Raw genomic sequence first — 24,494 nt, forward strand, 5'->3', positions numbered from 1 at the left:
TGTAATTCAGTTTCTAAATTTGAAGAATGAAAGTTTAAAGGGACTGTCAATTCTATTTAATTTGGCAATTCTATGAAGAGAGAATGTATAAATATGGTACCTTCTTAAGCAGCAGATCTGCTTCATCTGCATATACAGGGTCTTATCTTATTTGAGTAACTGCAATAAGATTTCACTGTTTTTCACTCCTGTTAGTCCTGCAAAAATTAACACTGCTAGGAGAGAAAGACCTTGATTCTATTCTGATTCATCCACGGAACTCTTTTCTAAAGAAGTCTTGTGATTAAGGCACTGGACTTGGACTCAGGATCTGGGTTCAGTTCTTGACTGCTACAGACCTTTCTATGTGGCCTTGGGTAAGTCACTTATGACTCACTAGTGCAAACTGCTCCACTGGCTGGACCTCTGTGTCTGACTTCATCAGGGATCAAACGTTTGTCTGTCTTGCACTTCTCAGTGCAAAGATCAAGGTTTTGACCTCTTTGGGTAAGTCTACACTGCAACTAGGAGAAAATCTCCCTACTTGGGTAGACAGACTGACTCTAGCAGGGCTTGAGCTATCGCTAGTGGCACTCCAGCTATCAGGCTAACAATTGCAGTATGGACATTGCAGCCTGGGCTGGAGCTAGACTTGAGAGCTCAAGTCGCCATGTCCATATTGCTATTTTTAGCATGATAGCTTGAGCCCAGCTAGTATAAGGCTCTACCCAGGCTGGGAGGCAAACTCGCATCTGCAGTGTACATCTGTATTCTGAAAACATTCCAAAACTGTAGAACCATTATGTAAGTTTATAACTCGTTCCAAGTTTCATTTATATTTGAGTTAGACATTTCACTTTTTAGATATTGGAATACAATGTAACTTCTCTGCTTTGCATTGTGACCCTTAAAGTCTAGTATCTCCCAAGATACTTTTTAATTCTGGTATTTGGGAGGCAATTGATATATTCATTACAAATTTATATTAGGCCCATGGAGAATGGCATATGCCTTTACTACAGTACAAACTGCTTCCATTTTAAGAACAACATAGCTTTGTTATGTTCTTCCCCCCTGAATAGTTTAGATCAGCAGTTCTCAACCAGGGGTCCGAGGCCCCCTGGGGGGCCGCAAGCAGATTTCAGGGGGTCCACCAAGCAGGGCCGGCATTAGACTCACTGGGGCCTGGGGCAGAAAGCTGAAGCCCCGCTGCCCCGGGCCTTGTCACCCAGAGCTGAAGCCGAAGCGTGAGGAGCTTAGCTCCACAGGCATGGGGCCCCAGGGAACTGCCCTGCTTGCTACCCCTTAACACTGGCCCTGGCTTTTGTATGCAGAAAAAGAGTTGTTGTGGCACAGATAGGCTGTGGAGTTTTTATAGCATATTCAGGGGGCCTCAGAAAGAAAACGGTTGAGAACCCCTGGTATAGATAGTAGAACTGCAACCTACAGTGTGAATGCCATATATCCACACACACTCCCACACACATGGATACTTCACCTCTGTTTAGAATTTCTTCCATGTATCCTTTGTTTCTTTTTCTTAAAATCTTTCAGCATGGCTTAGAGACCTGAACAGAACAGCAGCAACATTGAAGATAATAAATATATTTAGCAATTTTAACATTTTGTAGATGAAAATTATTTTATTTATCAATATGTGTACATGTTTATGTACAATACTTCCTGGATTCAGTCTTGGCATCTGTGCTGTTTATATTGGGCTCACAATGTTTTGACTCCTCTAGGAGGCAAGCAAATTGTTTTTTTCCACAAGCAAATATAGCTGCTTAAAGCTATCTGTAAATGTCAAAACATCCTTGAAGGAATTCCAAACAGCACTAAAAGCAGGCTTAAATTTTACCATTCAAAGATTTCACTGCCCTAAGAGACCACCGTACCTTTCATTAGCCAATTGTAAATTATACAACACTTTTGTGTTTGTTTTTTTCCCCCGACAACAGTTCTAAAAAAAAAGGGCGGGGACCATTATCTCAAGACTTGGCACTCTGGTTTTTGAGTTGGAAGATACTGGAATTTTTATCTGAGAGATCTGAATTATGCTATTTCAAATACTGATTTGGAACCCACTCTGAAAGAAAAGTGTGTTTATCTATTTCACTTCAATTTAATCCTGACTTCTGTCATTTATTATAAACAGTTTTAGGTTAGGGGGGAAAAATTCATTACATACTACAATATAGGTTTGAGGGGATGGCAAGCTCGGCCGATTTGTGGGTGGGTTCCACCTAGCACAACGAATTTGGCCTGTACTAGTACTCAGTGCTGCAACAGAATGTTAAGTACTCTGCATAGCCATTACTGCCATCATGAAGCAGATGAAAAGATAGTCTTACCTGAATTTACTTCTGTTGTTGACAAAACACAGAAAGATGTACAAGAGGACAGAGCACAAAGTGAACCTTTACAGAAGGCCACAATCTGCCCTTGAGAATGTTTGGCGCTATAAAAGACAAAATGGTGGTAAAACTACAGCAGGCTGGCAATCAGTGGGTCAACAGCTGAGATAATATGCTATGTCATTGAGAGTGTGGAGAACAGCAGCTGCATCCTAAAGCCTCATTCTGTAGCTAGTTACAATCCAAAACATGAAATTATAGTTTACATATAAAGTTTGACTGTGTTACAAAAGATCACTTACATTGAATTGAATGCTAACTGTTCATCTCAGAAGATGATGGTGTAAGCATCAAAGCAGTTCAGTTAGTGTGTGTCATGCTACAGCAGGGGTGGCAAACCTGTGGCTCCAGAGCCGTATGCAGCTCTTCAGACGTTAATTTGTGGCTCCTTGTCTAGGCACCGACTCCGGGGCTGGAGCTACAGGCGCCAACTTTCCAATGTGTCGGGGTGGGGGTGCTCACTGCTCGACCCCTGGCTCTGCCACAGGCCCTGCCCCCACTCCACCCCTTCCCACCCCCTCCCCTGAGCCTGCCATGCCCTCGCTCGTTCCCCTCCCCCCCAGAGCCTCCTGCACACCACAAAACAGCTGATCGGTAGGTGCAAGGAGGGAGGGGGAGGCGCTGATTGGCGGGGCTGCTGGTGGGTGGGAGACGCTGGGAGTGGATGGTGGGAGCAGATGGGGAGCTGCTGACATATTACTGTGGCTCTTTGGCAATGTACACTGGTAAATTCTGGCTCCTTCCCAGGCTCAGATTGGCCACCCCTGTGCTACAGCATCATGAGTGGCTAAAAAGTCCAGTACCCAAGTGACAGTCCTTGCCATAGATAATGCACATGTAAAGTGCAGGGCCAGAGGTTGAAGCGAAGTTACTACTAGCTCTTGAGACCTGCTGCCTCTTCTTCTTTGCTCTCTTCTTTTTTTTTCACCACCTCTCTTCAACCTCTTTGACTCCCTGGTGCAGCACAGTCCTCCAGGATAGCCTATTACTAGCAGCGTCTTCCGAGATTGTGCTGTCAGCATTGAAAGTTTTCAAGTCCTTCTTGCATATGTCCTTGAACCTGACCCTAGATCAGCCCAGTGGCTTTGGAGTACCCACATGTTCTCTGTATAGGAGATACTTTACATAATGGCAGAAGCTGACACTTGTGGGTGCTTTGCAAATGTGGTACAAATATGAGCCTTACTATGTCATGTCATAATTTAAAATTGTAAATTAAAGTAAAATTGAGAGGCAGGGTAACCCTGTGGTTAAAGCACTAGACTCAAGTTCCATAGATCTGGGTTCATTTCTCAGTTCTGCCATAGATTTTCTATATAACCTTGGGTAAATTACTTAATCTCTCTGTGCCTCAATTCCCTGTCTATAAAATGGGGGTAATAGTACTTTCTGTGTCTGTCTTGTCTATTTAGATTGTAAGATTTTAGGGGCAAACACTGTCTCATAGTATCTGTTGTACAGAACCAAGCAGGATGGTCTCTGCAGTCTTCACTGGGGCCTCTAGTTACCTAGAGCAGTGGTTCTCAAACTAGGGCTGCCGCTTGTTCAGGGAAAGCCCCTGGTGGGCCGGGCTGGTTTTTTTACCTGCCGAGTCTGCAGGTTCAGCCAATCGCAGCTCCCACTGGCCGCGGTTCGCCCCCATTGGCCTGGAGCGGCTCCCACTGGCTGCAGCCCCCATTGGCCTGGAGCAGCGAACCGCGGCCAGTGGGAGCCGCGATCGGCCAAACCTGCGGACTCGGCAGGTAAACAAACCGGCCCGGCCCGCCAGGGACTTTCCCTGAACAAGCGGCAGCCCTAGTTTGAGAACCACTGACCTAGAGTATTGTAGAGCTGGCTCCCACTAATGCCAGAAACTTGGTGACCTACATTCGTAAAATAGGACATTTATAAAGATGGGATTTTGCCAAACACAAGAGGAGGAATGTAATACAGCCAAATTTTCAGATCTTTATTCACTACTGACTCGGGCTAAATACCTTTTTATTTTATCACTATTTGTAACTGTTATTGAACTCTTCACAGTGTTTTGGGATAGAGTGTGTGTGACCGGCATCCCGGGGGAGCCAACTGAGGTCACTCAATTAGGGTGAATTGCAAAGAATATGGCAGGCAATACCCAAAGCTGGTGGATATTCCAATACTTAGATTTACCAAGCCAGCACAATACAGCTCCTATTATACCTCACTGGTTACTCAGAAGCCAACAACACAATACCCTTAAAGTAACTCAGCCTCAGGCCTCCACCTAGACACCCAAGTCAAATATGATGAGGATTAATGAAAATCTTACTCATCATAAAAAGTTCTACCAATCCCAAAGGATCAAACACATTACCTCCTAGGTTAATGAATATTCCAGATTTTATCCAAATACATGCTTACAGTCAATTCTTATTAACTAAACTAACATGTATTAAAAAAGAAAAGAGAGAATATAGGTTAAAAGATAAATATACATACAGACATGAGTTCAATTCTTGAGGTTCCAATTCATAGCAAAAATGGTGAGCTTTGTAGATGCAAAGAGATCTTTCAGAAATAGTTTCTAGGTTATAGTCCAATGTTTGTATTCAGGGTGGTCCAGTCAGAACTGGGATATCAGTCCTTATGACTTAGGCTTCCCCTGCATGAAACCTCAAGCAGATCTAAGATAAAAGGGATCAGGACCCAAGGGTCTTTTATGCAGTTTTCTAGCATCCACTTGACCATAGAATCCTGGGTAAACAATAGGCTTTTGATGTAACCTTCTGTTTCCTAAACTTCACCAGTAATTAACTACATGGATTAACATAATTTATCCATTAAGCAATTTATCACAAACTTTAAAGAGACATATAGACTATTACATCATTGCACCCCAAATTCATCTAAATATTAATATTCCCGTTTCATCTCTGAATCAATAGCTATAGTGACAGACAGGAACTGTCTGTTTCCATGGCTAGCATATATAAGTAAACACACACAATTAATATCACTTCTAACAACATAGGTTTTCATTTCAAAGTTCTAGTCTATCTAGCATCGAATGGCCCTTATTATCATTTGCATACCTTTCTAACATGACTTTAAAGGTTGGCTCTGGGTTATTTAGCCTGCCAGCTCTTTAACCCTTTCTGGCCATGTGTTACACTTTGTATAAGATTCGTTGGAATTATATAATAGTGGTAACAATAATGATTTGCATGGTTATATTTTAATTAGACAATGTCACAGTGTGTATGAAAGATATAATAACTTTTTGATGTTATTACTTACAACAACCTCCTTGAAAGCCACTTCTTTGAGAAATCTTTCCTACCCCCTTCTTTTCTTCAGTAATTTGCCAACTTTCTCCCTTTTCTCAGAAATTGTGCTGTTTTCTCTTGTGTTTGCATGTTTTGTAATTTGGGGCCTGATCTTGCAAAGACTTATGAACATGAATAACTTTCACTCACATGAGTAATACCATTAGACCAGATCATGCCCCAAGATCCACCTATGTAGGGTCCCCTTTCTATGCAGATGTCTCCTTTCAACGTAAGAAGATTGGGAAGGCCAGGAGTAGAGATGGGCAATTTCATGCTGGATGGGAGGAAAGGGGAACACACAGCTTATCCCTTGACTAGCCCTAAGGAAGTTCAGATAAAAGGTAAGGTTGGCTGTAGGATCCTATCCATAGTAGAGATTCCTCCCTTTATGGGGTATCCGTAGGTAGCCATAACTAGGGAGAGCCCCTTGTTTAACAATTACTTTGGAGATACGCTACCAAGCAGGAGTGGCAACAGAAATAAAGGGATAGTGTAAAGGCACACTGTCTCTGTGGGGCTGGGCAGTATGGTTACTAACTTTCTACTAACAGAAAACCAAACACCCTTGCCCTGCCCCTCCTCTGAGGCCCCACCCATGCCCCCACTCCTTCTCCAAGGCCCCACCCCCACTCACTCCATCCCGCCCCCTCACCCGTTTCTTGCTCTCCCCACCCTCACTCACTCATTTTCACTGGATTGGCTCAGGGGGCTGGGGTGCAGGAGGGGGTGAGACTGAGGAGTTCAGAGGGCGGGAGGGGGATCAGGGCTGGGGCAGAGGGTTGGGTCACGGCAGGGAGGGGGGAGTGAGGGCTCAGGCTGGGGCTGTGGGCTCTGGGGTGGGGAACCTTTTTTCTGGCACAGGCCATTGACCCCCAGAAACCCACCCACGGGGCGCGGAGGCTCGGGGCTTCCTCCCACAGTGGGACCAGGTGGCACAGCCCCGCGGGGGGGGGTGGGGGGGAGAGCATAGAGGCTTGGGGCTTCGTCCTGCAGCAGGATGAGCCAGAGCAATGGCTCCAACCCCGTGGGGGGGCAGGCATGGAGTCTCGGGGCTTCCCCCCACAGTGAGATGAGTAGGCCCAGTGGCTCCAGCCCTGCGAGGAGGCGCCGAGACTCAGAGCTCCCCCCAACAACAGGGTGAGCCGGTGCTCATGGCTCCTGACCCCTGACCCGCGGAGGGGTGGGGGGCCTGCTGGCCAGATGAAATTAACCGGGGGCACTGGTGGATCTGGCCCACATGCCCTAGGTTCCCCACCCCTACTTATGTGTAAGAACCAGGGGAGGGACATACCGTCTGCTTCCCAGGAGCCTGCAGAGCTGAGGCTAGCAGGGAGCCTGTCAGCCCTGCTGCGCGGCGCCACCAACTGGACAGTCAACGGCCTGGTCAGTAGTGCTGACCGAAGCCGCTAGGATCCCTTTTTGATGGGTGTTCTGATTGAAAATCGGACACTTGGTCACCCTAGGGCGGCCCTGGACTTTTGTGGATTCTGTAGGATTTGTTTGGTTTAGGGATGATCCTGCACCTCTCCAGCAGAAAAATGTGAGGGGAAACTTCAAGAAATCTTCAAATTTTTCCTCTTTCTTAACATTCTACTCGCAGTTTTACTGAGGGAGAGGCCAGCCCAGCCCACTGAATTCAGTGGAACTGCTTGCACAAATAAGTGGTTTTGAAACAAGTCGCTTAGGTTGTAAATTATTCAGACAGGGAACATGTTTAACTGTGATATGATCACTGTAATTCGGTTTATGTATTCTGTATTATTGTTTTTGCTGGTCCTTTAATTATCATGATTAATTGTTGCTATTTGAGGTGTTACTCACTACATAAGAATTCCTCTATGGACAAGATCATAGTATCATAGAATCATAAAATATTAGGATTGGAAGAGACCCTCAGGAGGTCATCCAATCCCCTGCTCAAAGCAGGACCAATAAAAACTAAAGCATGGGCTGGGCTGAGATAATGTAATGTTTTTAATATTTGTGTCCTGTTTGTAAATTTCATGATCCTGTGAGGGAAGATCTGTTTACACTGACTTGAGGGTGATACTAAATCTCTATAGATATATGTAATATTTTGAGCCCTAAACTCTCTGGGGCAAGATTGCCTTCTTATGTAACCCTTCTGCCAGGCCGAGTTGATAGCAGCAAGGGCCGCGTTCAGTACACAGGGGTTCCCTCTCATCAAAGCAAATGCAAAACTGGCTTGAGCCCCCACCCAGTGACCTGGGAAAATCTTACACACACCTCTGGGCGCCTCAAAGAGGCAATACTTCCCCTCTCGCAAGCACAGAGTCTCGGTGTAGTAGAGAATCTTTAATAACATGAGGTAAACAACATCAGCATTAAATTGGGAAAACACCACAGCTAGTGTTCATTAACCAAACCATGAGCAAAGACCCACCCCAGCAAATTTGGCGACGTCCGTTCCCTCGGGTTCTTGAGTCCCACAACCCAAACGTCTCGAGTCCAGCAATCCAAAAATCACTCAAAGTCCAAAAAGTCCAGCCCCAGAGTTCAAAAGTTCATCTGCAGAGTGTTACTCCCCAGTCTGGGTAAAAATGTGCATGTGTGTGTGTGGGGGGGGGGGGGCGGACAGAGGTAAGGGGCACCTTACGTGACCTGAAGCTGACTGACTGCCCCACAGGGCTCCGCTCCGCATCTCACAAACGGCTCCACTCGCCGTCTCACGAACGCTCCGCCAGCCCATCCACGAACAGCACCACTGCGCTCTAGATCTTCAGGCTCCCCACTTCTTGGCACAGTGCTCAGTGATTTCAGCTCTCAGTAATTTTAGCTCTTTAGTGATTTCAACTTGTAGTAGTGGGAGCCTTAGTGTTGCTGCACCATAAGGCCAAAGTGAATTCAGCACAGTACCTGTAACTAGACTCTTAATACCCCAAAATTAGCTCTGGCATTCCACAGTGGAGAGAGACAGAGGTGTAATTGATGTTTCAGGCCCTCACAAAGGGAGCCCACACCACCCAGTACTAATACCCCTCTCAATTCACAGAGTTTTGGAACCCAGGTCCCTTGCCTAGTGAGTGCTACTTAGTTGATGGTGAGTCCCTGCATCATACAAAAGGCCAAGTACAGTTCCACTGTCCTTGATTCCCATAATCAGGGTAATAACAATTTATTCTTCCTGCCCCAATAACAGAGACACTGGGGATCCCACAGCAGCCAAAGTGACCATTTGGGCAGCTATGGCCTCTTTCTAGGCGGGATGGGTGTGCCTATACAAATCAGATCAGCCCGACGTTCTTTTCCACAACTTGCCACACCTCACCACCAGATGTCAGGGTGGAGCTCATCCTGACTCCGCTTACAGTTATATTGTGTTTTTATGATACCTATACTGGGCCACCATAGGAGCTACTTTAGTACAAAAAATAATCTGACTTTATTCTGCTGAATATATGTACATTACAGAAAAAACAATTAAGATCTAACATGGAAAAAATATGAACAGGTCACAAAATAGTATGATATGATAATAAAATGTATTTAGTGAGAGACTCCTCTTTAACACATGGTAATTCCTTAACTACAGAAAAATAAATATAATTGAGTCTTGACAACAATCTCAATGACAATTTTTTTTGTCAGTCATCAAACTCACTCTGATGTGTTTTGACATACTAACAGTAGAGTCAAACTCCTCCCAGTATTCACCATCAGCCAGATAGAGCCTACTTTTTATGACTCCAACCAATCAAATCTCTTCCTACAGCTCAAGAAGAAACAAACGTCTGAAAAGCTTCTTGAATTATAGCAATTTGAATCAAAGCACTAGTCTATACTATAAAGACTTTGCTGGTATAACTGTACAGCATATACCAGTAAAAGGACCTAAACCATCTCCTTACACAACAATCTATACCATTAAAAGGACTCTTTACCACTATACATTTTATTTATGCAGGTGATTTTGCTTGCATAGCTATATTGATTGGGGTGTGATTTTTGTCCCCCTCTCTACTCCTAGCCAACATAGCTATGCTGGCAAAAAATTGTAAATCTGGCCTACAAATGCCTCTCCACTGCCTCAAGTCACTTGGAGGTGAGGACTCTCTGCACTTTATAGGATAATGCTAATAAAGAGGTGAAGGCATAGCTCTCAAAACGTTTGACTCTGACTGTGCTTTAAGGAGGATTGTCTTCTATCTACAGAATTATGGCGTAACTAAACCATTAGAAGGGTTTTATAGCATTTATACCATAGAGTGGGACACAGTCTCTTTACAGCTTTCATTAAGGCAAACCTCTGAAAATGATCATTGTGTAATTTTCTTTATTTGAACACAGGTCTCATTCCAACTCACATTATATCTTCGTTTTCTTCATCTCCTGCATATGTGGTTGCCAACCCTCCAGGATTGTCCTGGAGTCTCCAGGAATTAAAGATTTTTAATGAAAGATTATGTCATATGATGAAACCTCCAGGAATAAACCTAACCCTACTTGCATAGTGTGTGTTTCTAAAGATTTGTAAATGCTGAATATTGGTATTTTTATTACTTCACAGAACTTTGAAAAAATGAGTGATGCTGGTGAAGAAAGTTCCAGTTCCAGTGACTCAGAAACAGAGAAAAAGGAGCCTATTTATGCCATACCTCCATCAATTAATATCCAAGATGAGGGATCCATTGATGTAACTGCAAGTCCTGCATTTCAGTTTCTAGATGAGGTACTGTATGCCTAGCTTTCTAGAATACAAGTGTTAATAGTTAGTCTGAAATCCAATAACTGTTGGTAGCAACTGAAAGTTGTTACCATTTTTTGTTGTTTGGCCTATGTGAAACAAGTTGGTGTTCTTCTCAGTTTCCTAATGGATAGGGACCCACATCACAAAAACAACCACAACAAGAAGATCTGGTGTTGGCAGTTTTGGTGGAGATGTCAAGGATTAATGGGAGATGGAGACAGATTTGCGCTCCATAATAAAGGTGGTGTCTCACGATCAGAGTTGTTTGGGCTGGAAAAAGCTTGCACTGCGGTTGCCCATACTGAACTTCTTCTGGGAGTTAAAAGAGGACTTCATTCTCCAGTTCTGCAAATCTAGTACTTTTTACTAGAATTATTTTCACTTTAGGGAAGAAATTATTAAACTTGGAATATTCTTCAATAAGGTGAAATAACCATACAATAAATCACAAAGCATTAATTTTACTTTTACAGATGATGCAGCTGACAGCCCCATCGGTAGTCTGCGTTCTTTCTTCCCTAGACATTAGAGGACAGGGACCACAGAGCTGTTTGGCTATATTACAAGATTAGAGCATGCATAGGGGCATATATCTTGCAGGATGGAATGCACACACAATAGTTTTTCTCTGTAGGTAGGGAGACCATGGACACGGTCTTGAGGAGGCTGTGAACAGTGCTGCTTTATTTTTATGGTATCTAATTATTTTTTGCAGCTAAAATGATAATTTTCACAAAGGCTGCATGGGGGAGAGGAAAGCTACAGTTAAAAAGCATCACAGGCTCTGTGAGCAGCTAGTGGTAGCAGAAGCCATTTGGAGCAAAGCAGCTTTGCAGGGCTGCCTTCATTAAGGGAACTGTTAGAGACTATTTAATTAAAATGTTTAGAGTAATAACTTGAAAGTTCTGTTAATTTGGTAATAATCATATCCTGGATTAATAAACCCTTTGGTCTTCAACCTCAGCATTTATTTACTATAAATATAAACACAACATCTTCTGAGTTTAAGGAGCCCAAGATAAAATAGTTACTTTATAAACAGGAAGCATGCTCAAAGTTATCATAATAAACTCAAGGTAGCACAGTACATGACAATCTCCTAGATACTCAGTTCAATTCAAAGGGATCCCTTAATCCCCAGTATTTCTGAAGACAGCCTGAAGTAACAGCTCCAGAATGAGCTTCACAAGCTTCTCAGTGCTATGAACCTTTCTAAAGCTCAATCATATAGATCCATATTGATGAAAATGAAACTAAAACTGTAACATGCTAACTGACCTTTTGGGAGATGAGGTACAGAGCTGCTGGGAGAGGTAAATGCACTTGCAAATTAGAAATAGGACAGGTTTCAGAGTGGTAGCTATGTTAGTCTGTATCAGCAAAAACAATGAGGAGTCTTTGTGGCACCTTAAAGACTAACACATTTATTTGAGCATTAGCTTTCGTGGGCTAGAACCCACTTCATCAGCTGCATGGAGTGGAAGATACAGGAGCAAGTATAAATACATGAAAAGATGTGAATTGTCTTACCAAGCATTAGGTTAGTCTAATGAGACAATTCAATTGACTGCAGGATACCAAGGGAGGAAAAATAACTTCTGAAGTGGTAATGAGAGTGGCCCATTTCAGACAGTTGACAAGGTGGTGTGAGTAATAGGGGGAAATTAGTATTGGGGAAATTAGGTTTAGGTTTTATAATGACCCAACCACTCCCAGTCTTTATTCAGGCCTAATCTGATAGTGTCCAGTTTGCAAATTAATTCCAGTTCTGCAGTTTCATATTGGAGCCTGTTTTTGAAGTTTTTCAGACTCCAACGTGAAACTGCAGAACTGGAATTAATTTGCAAACTGGACACTATCAAATATTGGCCTGAATAAAGACTGGGAGAAAGTTATTTCTCCTCCCTTGGTATCCTGCTGTCAATTGAATTGTCTCATTAGACTAACCTCACACTTGGTAAGACAATTCACATCTTTTCTTGTATTTATACCTGTTCCTGTATTTTCCACTCCATGCATCTGATAAAGTGGGTTCTAGCCCACGAAAGCTTATCCTCAAAAATAGGACAGTAATTCCAAAAATTTTCAGTTATTTCAACTTGTGCTCAGATTTACATGGAGAATACAACTCATGATGAAAGGTAAAAAATTATGGAGATACCTATAACTGGTCCCAAATTATTCTGCTTCTTTGAATGAAATGGTCAGAAAAAGCTTGTCAGGAAACAAAATTAGGAAATGAATCTCTTGATTTAGAATCTGCTAAGGACTCAGTCCAGCCCCTTCCCTATGAAAAAGGCCTGTAGAATTAAATATTAACATATATCCACAGTATAGTCTTTTATGTGATGGTAAAATTATACAAAAGATTTTAGGGAAATTTCTGCATATTAGAATTGCTAGAAGTACAGAGAAGGGCAACAAAAATGATTAGGGTATGGAACAGCTTCCATAACAGGAGAGATTTAAAAGATTTGAACTGTTCAGGTTAGAAAAGACAACGGGGGGAGGGGGAATATAGTAGAGGTCTATAAAATCATGAGTGTTCTGAACAAAGGGAATAGGGAAGCGTTATTTACCTCTTCATATAACACAAGGGGTCACCCAATGAAATTAATAGGCAGCAGGTTTAAAACAAACAAAAGTAAGTACTTTTTCACACAGTGTTCAGTCAACCCAGGGAACTCATGCCAGGGGAATGCTGTGAAGGCCAGAACTATAACTAGGTTCGAAAAAAAAAAAAAGTTACATAAGTTCATGGAGGATAGGTCCATCAGTGGTTATTAGCCAAGGTTGCAATCCCAAGCTCTGGGTGTCCTTAAGCCTCTGACTGCCAAAAGTGGGGACTGGACAATGTTTGTTTGGCATAAGTGGTTAACAATAATCTGTTCCACCTTGTATTTAGTTGTGATACACAGAGTATGTTTCCCAGACCTGAAGAAGAGCTCTGTGTAACCTGGAAAGCTTGTTTTTCTCACCAACAGAAGTTGGTCCAGTAAAAGATATTACTTCACCCACCTTGTCTCACTGATATCCTGGGACCAACACAGCTACAACAACACTGCATGTGAAGTTTGGCAAAGTTATAAGCAAGTTAAAACAGGGTCTTATGGGAAGTGTTGGAGAACTTTAGTAGGTGGTGCACTTATAATATTAAACTTGTATACAAAAAATGAGCATATAAAGTGCATAAGGCATTCGTGAACAGAGCTTTTGATGTGATTTTTTAAAAGGAGCCAATAGACTACTTTATTCTCAGGGTAATTTTCAACAATTACTACTTATACTTTGTTTCGGTCAGGCTTTTCGTTTTAGTCACATTTCTTTTCTTCCAATAACATGCATTTGGTTTTGTTCAATGAACTTATGGAGTACTCAGAGATAAAATGTATGACTTCAGTCACAAAGAGGTCTGTGCATTGATGCTGAGTTCAATTTCTATGAGTAGCTTTCAAAGTTTTCCACTTGAACGGAAGCAGATTGTCTCTGGTTTACTGGTTAGCCATTTATGCCTATTTAGTAGCAAATACTATACCAACAGAGACACCTTTCAGTATTTTAACATTTATTTTAGAATAGATAGTCCTTTTGGCAGTGAACCTCCTGTTCGACTCAGTCTTGCTTTTCACATGTAAATAGCAGATTGCATGTTTGACTCTTGCTGCACAACGTATCTCTTATTATTTTGTAACACATTTTGACATTTAGCCTGCTTGCAATGGGTAAAAACTTTTCAAAATAGTTCAAGGGATGAATAAAAGCCACTTAGTCCATCAAGATGTGTTCCTTTTCAGCAAGTTATTTACTATCATGACATCAAGATGACTAAATAGTTCCATTGCTTTTTCCATTAGCAGAGTTGTGGGGAGGCGGGGAGGAGGCTGTTTCATGCATTTGAATCTGATGTATGCATGGAAATGAACATCCAAGTGGTGTTCTATTTTATTTTTTTACTGGTGTGGAGTTAAAATGACTATTGCTTTATGTTTCCACCATTTATTATTGAAATGCTTTTGTAGTTAATCTTTATATCCTGTGAAGATTTCCTGAAATCCCATTTTCCTCCAGTGTAAGCCAAAAGAAATAAATCCCTGGAATCTACTCTGTATGGCAGGGATTGGCAACTTTGGCCCATGGCCTGTCAGGGAAATCTGCTGGCAGGCCAGGATGGTTTGTTTACCTGCAGCGTCCGCAGGTTTGGCCGATCACAGCTCCCACTGGCTGCGGTACGCCATTCCAGGCCAATGGGAGCTGTGGGAAGCAGCGGCCAGCACATCCCTCAGCCCACACCACTTCCCGCAGCCCCCATTGGCCTGGAACAGCGAACCACAACCAATGGGACCTGCAATCGGCTGAACGTGCGGACGCTGCAGGTAAACAAACCGTCCTGGCCTGCCAGCGGATTTCCCAGATGGGCTGCGTGCCAAAGGTTGCCAATCCCTGCTCTATGGATTACTTTAATTGGAATCTATTTTGTATATCATAGCTTATCATTTTAAGTTTTAATAGATATTTATAGGGCAAATATGTACCCCATGAAATAAACTCCTCTAATGTCATCTTGAATTTGCTTCATTCTAGACCACATTTGTAGAATTTGGCCCTAAAATAAATAAAATTTACCATGATTGATTTAAAGTTACTTGTCCATTACCTAAGTTTAGATGCATTAACAATTAAGCAAAATTAACATAATTCTTCCAACAATTGACTGCAACAAAAAGTTCACTCCAAGTTTACAGTTACCCTCTGCTGTAATAAAAACTTACATACAAAGATACTAGCCTTAATCCATTACCTGACCTATCTTAAAAACAAAGTGTTCCTCATAGCTAACCTCCCTCAGACAAAGGCTTGAATGAACAGATGGGTTTTGCAGTGTGCCCTGAGGTATATCTATATTCTTCATTCATTGCAGCCTTTTCTCATGTCTTATACTTTATATTTATATTTTTTGTTTTTTAAAAAGCATCTCAGAATTTATGCTTAAGGCCTTTGTTTACTCTGTGGCAGCAACCCCCAAATTCCACAACAAAGTTAATTTAGTCTGCTGTAAAATACCCTTCATTCCCACCCTGTCTCCCTGTACACTCACATGCACACATACAACAATGGTTCTGAATTGAATTTGTCACTGGTTATTTTCAAGGATTCCTTGCTCCTCATCTCATCCCTACCACAATGCCTAATTGTTTTGGGGTTGGCATCAAATTAAAATGTTTGTTGATTTTATTTATAGACCATAAAAAGCACCACACACAGGATCTGAGTTCTCTGCAAGTTATTCAAAATTACAAACCAAGTACAATTCAGTCAGTTTACCCCATCTATCAAATGGCAGCTGATAATGACAGGTTTCAGAGTAACAGCCGTGTTAGTCTGTATTTGCAAAAAGAAAAGGAGTACTTGTGGCACCTTAGAGACTAACCAATTTATTTGAGCATAAGCTTTCGTGAGCTACAGCTCACTTCATCGGATGCATACTGTGGAAAGTACAGAAGATCTTTTTATACACACAAACCATGAAAAAATGGGTGTTTCACCACTACAAAAGGTTTTCTTTCCCCCCACACCCCACTCTCCTGCTGGTAATAGCTTATCTAAAGTGATCGCTCTCCTTACAATGTGTATGATAATCAAGATGGGCCATTTCCAGCCCAAATCCAGGGTTTAACAAGAACGTCTGGGGGGGGTAGGAAAAAACAAGGGGAAATAGCCACTCCCAGTCTCTATTCAAGCCTAAGTTAATTGTATCCAATTTGCAAATGAATTCCAATTCAACAGTCTCTCACTGGAGTCTGGTTTTGAAGTTTTTCTGTTGTAATATCACAACTTTCATGTCTGTAATCACGTGATCAGAGAGATTGAAGTGTTCTCCGACTGGTTTATGAATGTTATAATTCTTGACATCTGATTTGTGTCCATTTATTCTTTTACGGAGAGACTGTCTAGTTTGACCAATGTACATGGCAGAGGGGCATTGCTGGCACATGATGGCATATATCACATTGGTGGATGTGCAGGTGAACGAGCCTCTGATAGTGTGGCTGATGTTATTAGGCCCTGTGATGGTGTCCCCTGAATAGATATATGGGCACAGTTGGCAACGGGCTTTGTTGCAAGGATAGGTTCCTGGGTTAGTGGTTCTGTTGTGTGGTATATGGTTGCTGGTGAGTATTTGCTTCAGGTTGGGGGGCTGTCTGTAGGCAAGGACTGGCCTGTCTCCCAAGATTTGTGAGTGTTGGGTCATCCTTCAGGATAGGTTGTAGATCCTTAATAATGCATTGGAGGGGTTTTAGTTGGGGGCTGAAGGTGATGGCTAGTGGCGTTCTGTTATTTTCTTTGTTAGTCCTGTCCTGTAGTAGGTAACTTCTGGGAACTCTTCTGGCTCTATCAATCAATCTCTTTCTTCACTTCCGCAGGTGGGTATTGTAGTTGTAAGAATGCTTGATAGAGATCTTGTAGGTGTTTGTCTCTGTCTGAGGGGTTGGAGCAAATGTGGTTGTATCGTAGAGCTTGGCTGTAGACGATGGATCGTGTGGTGTGGTCAGGGTGAAAGCTGGAGTCATGTAGGTAGGAATAGCGGTCAGTAGGTTTCCGGTATAGGGTGGTGTTTACGTGATCATCGTTTATTAGCACTGTAGTATCCAGGAAGTGGATCTCTTGTGTGGACTGGACCAGGCTGAGGTTGATGGTGGGATGGAAATTGTTGAAATCATGGTGGATTTCCTCAAGGGCTTCTTTTCCATGGGTCCAGATGATGAAGATGTCGTCAATATAGTGCAAGTAGAGTAGGGGCATTAGGGGACGAGAGCTGAGGAAGAGTTGTTCTAAGTCAGCCATAAAAATGTTGGCATACTGTGGGGCCATGCGGGTACCCATAGCAGTGCCACTGATTTGAAGGTATACATTGTCCCCAAATGTAAAATAGTTATGGGTAAGGACAAAGTCAAAGTTCAGCCATCAGGTTAGCCGTGACATTATTGGGGATAGTGTTCTTGACAGCTTGTAGTTCATCTTTGTGTGGAATGTTGGTGTAGAGGGCTTCTACATCCATAGTGGCCAGGATGGTGTTATCAGGAAGATCACTGGTGGACTGTAGTTTCTTCAGGAAGTCAGTGGTGTCTCAAAGGTAGCTGAGAGTGCTGGTAGCGTAGGGCCTGAGGAGGGAGTCTACATAGCCAGACAGTCCTGCTGTCAGGGTGCCAATGCCTGAGATGGGGCGCCCAGGATTTCCAGGTTTATGGATCTTGGGTAGTAGATAGAATATCCCAGGTCGGGGTTCCAGGGGTGTGTCTGTGCGGATTTGATCTTGTGCTTTTTCAGGGAGTTTCTTGAGCAAATGCTGTAGTTTCTTTTGGTAACTCTCAGTGGGATGAGAGGGTAATGGCTTGTAGAAAGTGGTGTTGGAGAGCTGCCGAGCAGCCTCTTGTTCATATTCCGACCAATTCATGACGACAACAGCACCTCCTTTGTCAGCCTTTTTGATTATGATGTCAGAGTTGTTTGAGGCTGTGGATGGCATTGTGTTCTGCACGGCTGAGGTTGTGGGGCAAGTGATGCTGCTTTTCCACTATTTCAGCCCGTGCACGTCGGCGGAAGCACTCTATGTAGAAGTCCAGTCTGCTGTCTCAACCTTCAGGAGGAGTCCACCTAGAATCCTTTTTGTAGTGTTGGTAGGGAGGTCTCTGTGGATTAGTATGTTGTTCAGAGGTGTGTTGGAAATATTCCTTGAGTCAGAGACATCGAAAATAGGATTCTAGGTCACCATAGAACTGTCTCCATTCATTTGCAAATCCTCCTACCTTTCTCCAAATTCCAGGTGAAATAAATGGGCTCTGCAACATGCCCTGAAAGTCAGTAAATATTTTGGATCAGATATGGGAGGGCATTCCAGTGCTTGGTCCCTGCCTGCCTCCTCTCTCTTATATCAAAGGGGACCTAGAATGAACAATCTGCTGATTATAACTGTGTCAGTCTATCCTGGAAAAAGACTGTTTCTTGGGTAGAGTAGTCCCAGACCATGTAGGTCTTCTTAGGTCAAAACCAAGATCTTAAAATTTATCTGGAAGCTCACAGGTATCCAGTCTAGGCCCTGGGAACAGATGTCAAGTGTTCTCTATGAGACATCCAGCTTAAGAAGTTGATAGCTGTCTTTTGCACCTGTTCTAGTTTGGGAATGGATGACAGTTGCAACATCTGAGTACAAAAGATAGCCTTCCGTCTAGGTGTAGATAGTAAACTGCCTTCTTAATCCACTGCTGCTACTTGATCTTCAAATGTAATTTTTGATCTAGCTGTACTCTTCAGGTTCTACATTTGCATAGCTAATGGCAATTGAAAGTCCTTAATCTTAGGGTCAGATATAAGCTCCACCATGTTTTCTGATTATTGCTTCCATCCTACCAATATTTTGTTTTGATTTAACTTATATTTCATTTTAGATTTGAAGTAAAAGTTCATCTGAGAATCTCCAAAGTGATCTTGGACTTTGGTTTTCAGACAAAATATGAATAGTTGCTTTAGCTTTTCTATTTTCAGGTCTTTGGGACCATTCGTGATTCCTTGGACTTAAACTCACAAGTCATTAGCCAATATTCAATTTTTTAAAATAATTTGTCTGTTACAGCCTGTTGTGTGATTAAGACAACTCTATTTTCCTTAACTATCATTTTTATTTCATTGTATTATTTTTTCTTCAAAATATATTAATAAGTAGCTAACTTCCTCTGTAAATCACAATTTAAAGCTACTCTCATGCTGTCAGTTTCTGTGCCCCTCAGACATATTGGAGTTTTGACAAGTACAGTTTTGCAAGAGGTTGTTTTTTCCAGCTTCTGGGAAGCTGTAAACAGGCCTGTTTGTGCAAAATAAAGTTAGATCACATTTTTCTAGAAATATTTTGTTACATATGATTAATGGTGCAATTCCATGATGATGAAAGTAAATCAGCTGGTAAAAAAAATGAGTAGCAAAGGCTTATGAAAATATGAATTCAGATGTGGAAAGTGAAACATGATACAAGAAATACTATAGTAAGACCTACCAATATTTCTGTTCACCACATGGATATTTGAAGACCTGAGCTAGGCCCTTTGGATTTGGTATTTTGGTACCTGCACTCTATCTACTGCCACTCCAAACTGGCCTTGGCTCTGTCATCTCATTATGAACACAGAATTGCTATGTATGAGAACCAATAATTTCATGTTTATGATGCTTATTTTCTGTAGCATTTTAACCAACTTACAAATTACGTTAAAACATGCATCTGAAGTAGTGTTTTTTTACCCATGAAAGCTTATGCCCAAATAAATCTGTTAGTCTTTAAGGTGCCACCAGACTCCTTGTTGTTTTTGTGGGTATAAACTAACATGGCTACCCCCGATATTAAAACATGCAACAGGTTCAAACAAAAATCACATGAAAAACAAAACTACATTAGTTTTTCATGCCAAAATTGAAGGTTGAATATAAAATTCCTGTCTCCTCTTAAAACGAACTGAATGCACGTGACCCTTCTAAGCTCCAGTGGGATGGCAGTTTGCAGACCCAGGGATGCAGAGGTAAAGATAGAAGCTGTACTATGGTACTTCTGCAAGTTCCTGAGGATTTTTTTTTAAATACACCATTCTGACTCATCTTGAAGAAAAAGCTGGAATGGAGTGAAGGTGCCACAACTTCTACTGCATTGTCCACAGAATTTACCTTATGTGGCAACTGCCACAAAATCCTCCTCTCAGACACAGAAATCCTGTTTTTCTGGAAATCCAGCTGTCTTCCCATCTGCCATGCCACCTAACTTTTTTCACTGGGCAGGCTTCAGTTGTCTTCTGCCTGACTCTTCCTTACTCTGAGGAGGGAATTCTGCCTGTTTTCAGTTCATGTGGTCCACTTAGGTCCTGAATCTGTAGAAGAAGGAAATCCCCAAGAAAGCTTTTATGACCACGCTACTTCAAGCTGGTGACCCCCCCATATCTTTCAAGGTAAAAACTGGAACTTACCCCTGCAGCCTATGTGAACCCACCTCCTTGGGAACCCAGTCTCCATGCCTACTCCCATCTCCATCTATTCCCAAGTGTTTGACCTCTTTCCACCTTGTTGACTCCTACTTCCTTCCAAGTGCCTGTTCCCATCCACTGGTGCTTTTTCCCCAGCCCCCTCCAGCTTCCCAGTTCTTACCTATTTCCACCCTTTTTCTTCTTTCCCAGTTCTGTCTCTTCCATCTTGCCAAATGCTGCTTCCAGTCTGCTTCTACTGGTGCATTGTCAGTAGACCCTTCCATTCATACTGCATTTGGCAGCCAGAAGGAGGCAGAAGGCACTTTCCTCTCGCAGGCCAGTGGCTAAGCAATGTTTTCCCTCAGAGTTTGAATCTCTGTTGCTCCATCCTCAGAGACTGATGGACCTGATAGAGATCCTCCACTCAAGAAAGACTTAGATTCTGACTTTAGTCTGCAGTAAATGGTGGTCTGCCAATACAGGTGCAATTATCACACTCCTTTTATCCTCATCAAATTGAAAGATAAAAAGGCATAAAGCAACAAAATCCCCATGAAGTTTTATGGGCGTTTTACCCTTTCCAGTGTCAGCTCAAGCTCAAAATGATAGATGGGGCTTGTGCTCATTAATTAAGGGCAATATTGTGGCTTTCACACTGTCAGTGAAATCCTGTTTCTGCTGCTTTGGATCTGTGCAGCATGGGAAAAGTTGTCTGACAAGGATTCTTCAGATGGAAGAACTTTTCCATGGTGCATAGACTAGGGATGAATGTAAATTTGTCTTACTTTGAATATATTTTCCTTATTTTTTTCCTCTGCTCAGTGCAGGAGGAAAGAAAGCAAGTCACCAAGGAGTTGGTTACATATTTCTAGTTCTTCAAATATTTGCATGGATCCCACTGTTTGTGTGTATATGAGAGTACGACACAGACAAAATCTCATAGTAACCCTTCCTTTTCTGACCTGCACAGATTTAGACCTGGCCCTGGCATATGTTAGAGCTGCCTAAGAACTACTTTGAACTGCACCAGCTGGCAGTGTAGTCCCCAAAGGACCATCCACTCACTGAGAATTGGCAGAGTCCAATGGTACATTGGGCAAGCTCCCTCCACTGGATAGGGTGGAGTGACATAGAAGCTGGCTACATGCCTGACCAACCTGATTGCCTTCTATGATGAGATAACTGGCTCTGTGGATCTCGGGAAAGTAGTGGACATGATATACCTTGACTTTAGCAAAGCTTTTGATAAGGTCTCCCACAGTATTCTTGCCAGCAAGTTAAAGTATGGATTGGATAAATGCACCATAAGGTGGATAGAAAGCTGGCCAGATCGTCAGTCTCAACGGGTAGTGACCAATGGCTCGATGTCTGGTTGGCAGCCGGTATCAAGCGAAGGGCCCCAGGTGTCAGTCCTGGGGCCGGTTTTGTTCAACATCTTCATTAATGATCTGGATGATGGGATGGATTGCAAGTTTGCAGATGACACTAAGATGGGGGGAGAGGTAGATATGCTGGGAGATGCTGGGAGATATGTGTGGCATATGGAGGGCAGGGATAGGGTCCAGAGTGACCTAGACAAATTGAAGGATTGGGCCAAAAGAAATCTGATGAGGTTCAACAAGGACAAGTGCAGAGTCCTGCACTTAGGAAGAAAGAATCCCAGGCACTGCTACAGGCTGGGGACCAACTTGCTAAGCAGCAGTTTTGCAGAAAAGGACCTGGGGATTACAGTGGACGAGAAGCTGCATATGAGTCAACAGTGTGTCCTTGTTGCCAAGAAGGACAACGGCATATTGGGCTGCATTAGTAGGAGCATTGCCAGCAGATCGAGGGAAGTGATTATTCCCCTCTATTTGGTACTGGTGAGGCCACATCTGGATTATTGCATCCAGTTTTGGGTCCCCCACTACAGAAAGGATGTGGACAAATTGGACCGAGTCCAGCAGAGGGCAATGAAAATGATTAGGGAGCCAGGACACATGACTTATGAGGAGAGGATGAGGGAACTAGGCTTAGTCAGTCTGCAGAAGGGAAGAGTGAGGGGTGGGATTTGATAGCCGCTTTCAACTACCTGAAGGGGGTTTCTAAAGGGATGGAACTAGGCTGTTCTCAGAAGTGGCAGATGACAGAACAAAGAGCAATGGTCTCAAGTTGCAGTGGGGGAGTGTCATGGTGTATGCACACCCCATCCCCCTTTGGGGCAGGGCAGAGGAGTGATATCACTGCAGTTAATCTCCCTGGTGGCCCTTGGGCAACTGCAGAGTTACAATGGCAGCCCTTGGACACAGGGCAGCACAGCCTAATAGAGTCGCTGTGCACTGCCCAGGCGTCCTCAGACACAGGGCAGCATAGTCTACTGGCTAGAGTTACTATGGCAGGGAAAGGTGGGGGTGACTACCAGATTGGTGACGGCACGGGTAGGGTGGACTGGGCCCACCCAACTCCACCGGGCCCCAACCCAGGGCACTGATAACAATGGAGTGGTCCATCACTGGGTCAGCAGGGAATCCCACTGAAACATGCTGACCTCACCCGGGCAGGAGATACCACTCGCTCACCCTCCCTGGGTCACTTCCTACCAGAATTCCAGACACTGCTGTCTGTGTGGCATATGGGTCTCTGAGCTCATCACCGTGGATGGTTCTCCGGAGCTTCTTGGGCTCTGGCTCTTGTAGGCAAGGGCTGTTACAGCTCTTCAGCTGGAGCTTCGGCCAAAGGTCCTTCCCCTCCAGCAATCAGCTCAGAATGAGCTGGCCTGCTCCCTTTTATACTGAGGCAGCAGTTGGAGCATGCCCAGCATGGCCTGGGGGGCGGGACTTCTGCCACCCATAGTGTGGGGTTAACCCTTTCTTTTCCAGTGCAGGGTTTGCACACCCTGTCGCAGGGAGGTCTAGGTTGGATATTAGGAAAAACTATTTCACTAGGAGAGTGGTGAAGCACCGGAATGTGTTACCTAGGGAGGTGGTGGAATCTCCATCCTTAGAGGTTTTTAAGGCCCAGCTTGACAAAGCCCTGGCTGGGATGATTAAATTGGGGTTGGTCCTGCTTTGAGCAGGGGGTTGGACTAGATGACCTCCTGAGGTCTCTTCCAACCCATATCTTCTATGAGTCTATGTCAGCCTTACAGCAACTGAAAGCTCACCTCTCCTAGGGAATCCTCAGCTGGCTATATACAGCTATTATCTGGCCTCTTTGCACTGCCCAGGCGTCTCACTGGCCAGTATAATTCAAAAGATACCTTGTAACTACAAAAACCTTTAAGCTTTCTTAAGCCAAAATATTTTAAATCTAAATAATAGTGAGTTAAAACCGATATATTGTAAATAACCATATTTTTAAACCCTCTAGGTAAGGGGATAATTCTAAAAGTGCTTGTTACCAAACTATATAAAAAGGGTAAAATGCCTAGAAAAATTGCCATTTGCATTAATAGTATTATAGGAGAAAAATATTTTTTCTGTCTTGTATATGAAGCTGAGTGAAAGTATTTAGAATAAAAAAAATCTTCTTGCTGTTGATCTATATGCATCTACTTGCTGAAATGTGCTCATCTATGTCTTTTCACATGGTAACCATGGTAGTGACAACATTTTTCAATAGCATGTAAAATCTGTGCCTTTTCTATCCAAACTCTAAAAACCTGACACAGCTGCAGGAAGAATTTTCAAAACATCAGCTTGTCCAGCTCATTCTGCATATTATATGCTTGAAAGACTTCTGGAACAACAAAAAGCCATATAACTATGTTAGCACAGATAGGAAAGACAGATGTTGCCTTCACCTCCACCCACAGGAATCTAACAAAGTGAACTAATTAAGTGAACATTTTCTGTCCAGTTGAAATGGTCACTGGTGAGCCAGCACAGTGGTGATAATGTGAGCTGACATTTATTATAAAACCTTTTGGTGGGTGCCCAAAATTAAGCATGGTTGGTGGGAAATGCTGTAAGAATGCAGATTGAATATGGCTACAGTCTGGCCCAAGAAAGATAAACATGGTCAATAGATGTTTGCTTGCTTCAAAAAGGCACCTGATGAATCTGTGAAATGTCACATATACTAACACACTGATAGCACTGTATAGGAGCTACTAGTTCAA

General features: G+C 42.9%; 1 protein-coding gene across 5 annotated transcripts in view; it reads left to right on the forward strand.

The window, feature by feature from the left end:
• Positions 1–24,494, forward strand: part of CCDC146 (coiled-coil domain containing 146) — a 124,685-nt gene that overhangs the window by 7,310 nt on the left and 92,881 nt on the right. For all 5 annotated transcript variants that reach the window (XM_084642027.1, XM_084642029.1, XM_084642031.1 and 2 more), the window contains exon 2: positions 10,215–10,376. In XM_084642027.1, coding sequence (XP_084498153.1) covers positions 10,227–10,376 — 150 coding nt within the window. In that variant the 5' untranslated portion in view covers positions 10,215–10,226. The remainder of the gene's footprint in view (positions 1–10,214; positions 10,377–24,494) is intronic.

The sequence above is a fragment of the Lepidochelys olivacea genome (genome assembly GCF_965140295.1).
Source record: "Lepidochelys olivacea isolate rLepOli2 genome assembly, chromosome: 1".
NCBI lineage: Eukaryota > Metazoa > Chordata > Testudines > Cheloniidae > Lepidochelys > Lepidochelys olivacea.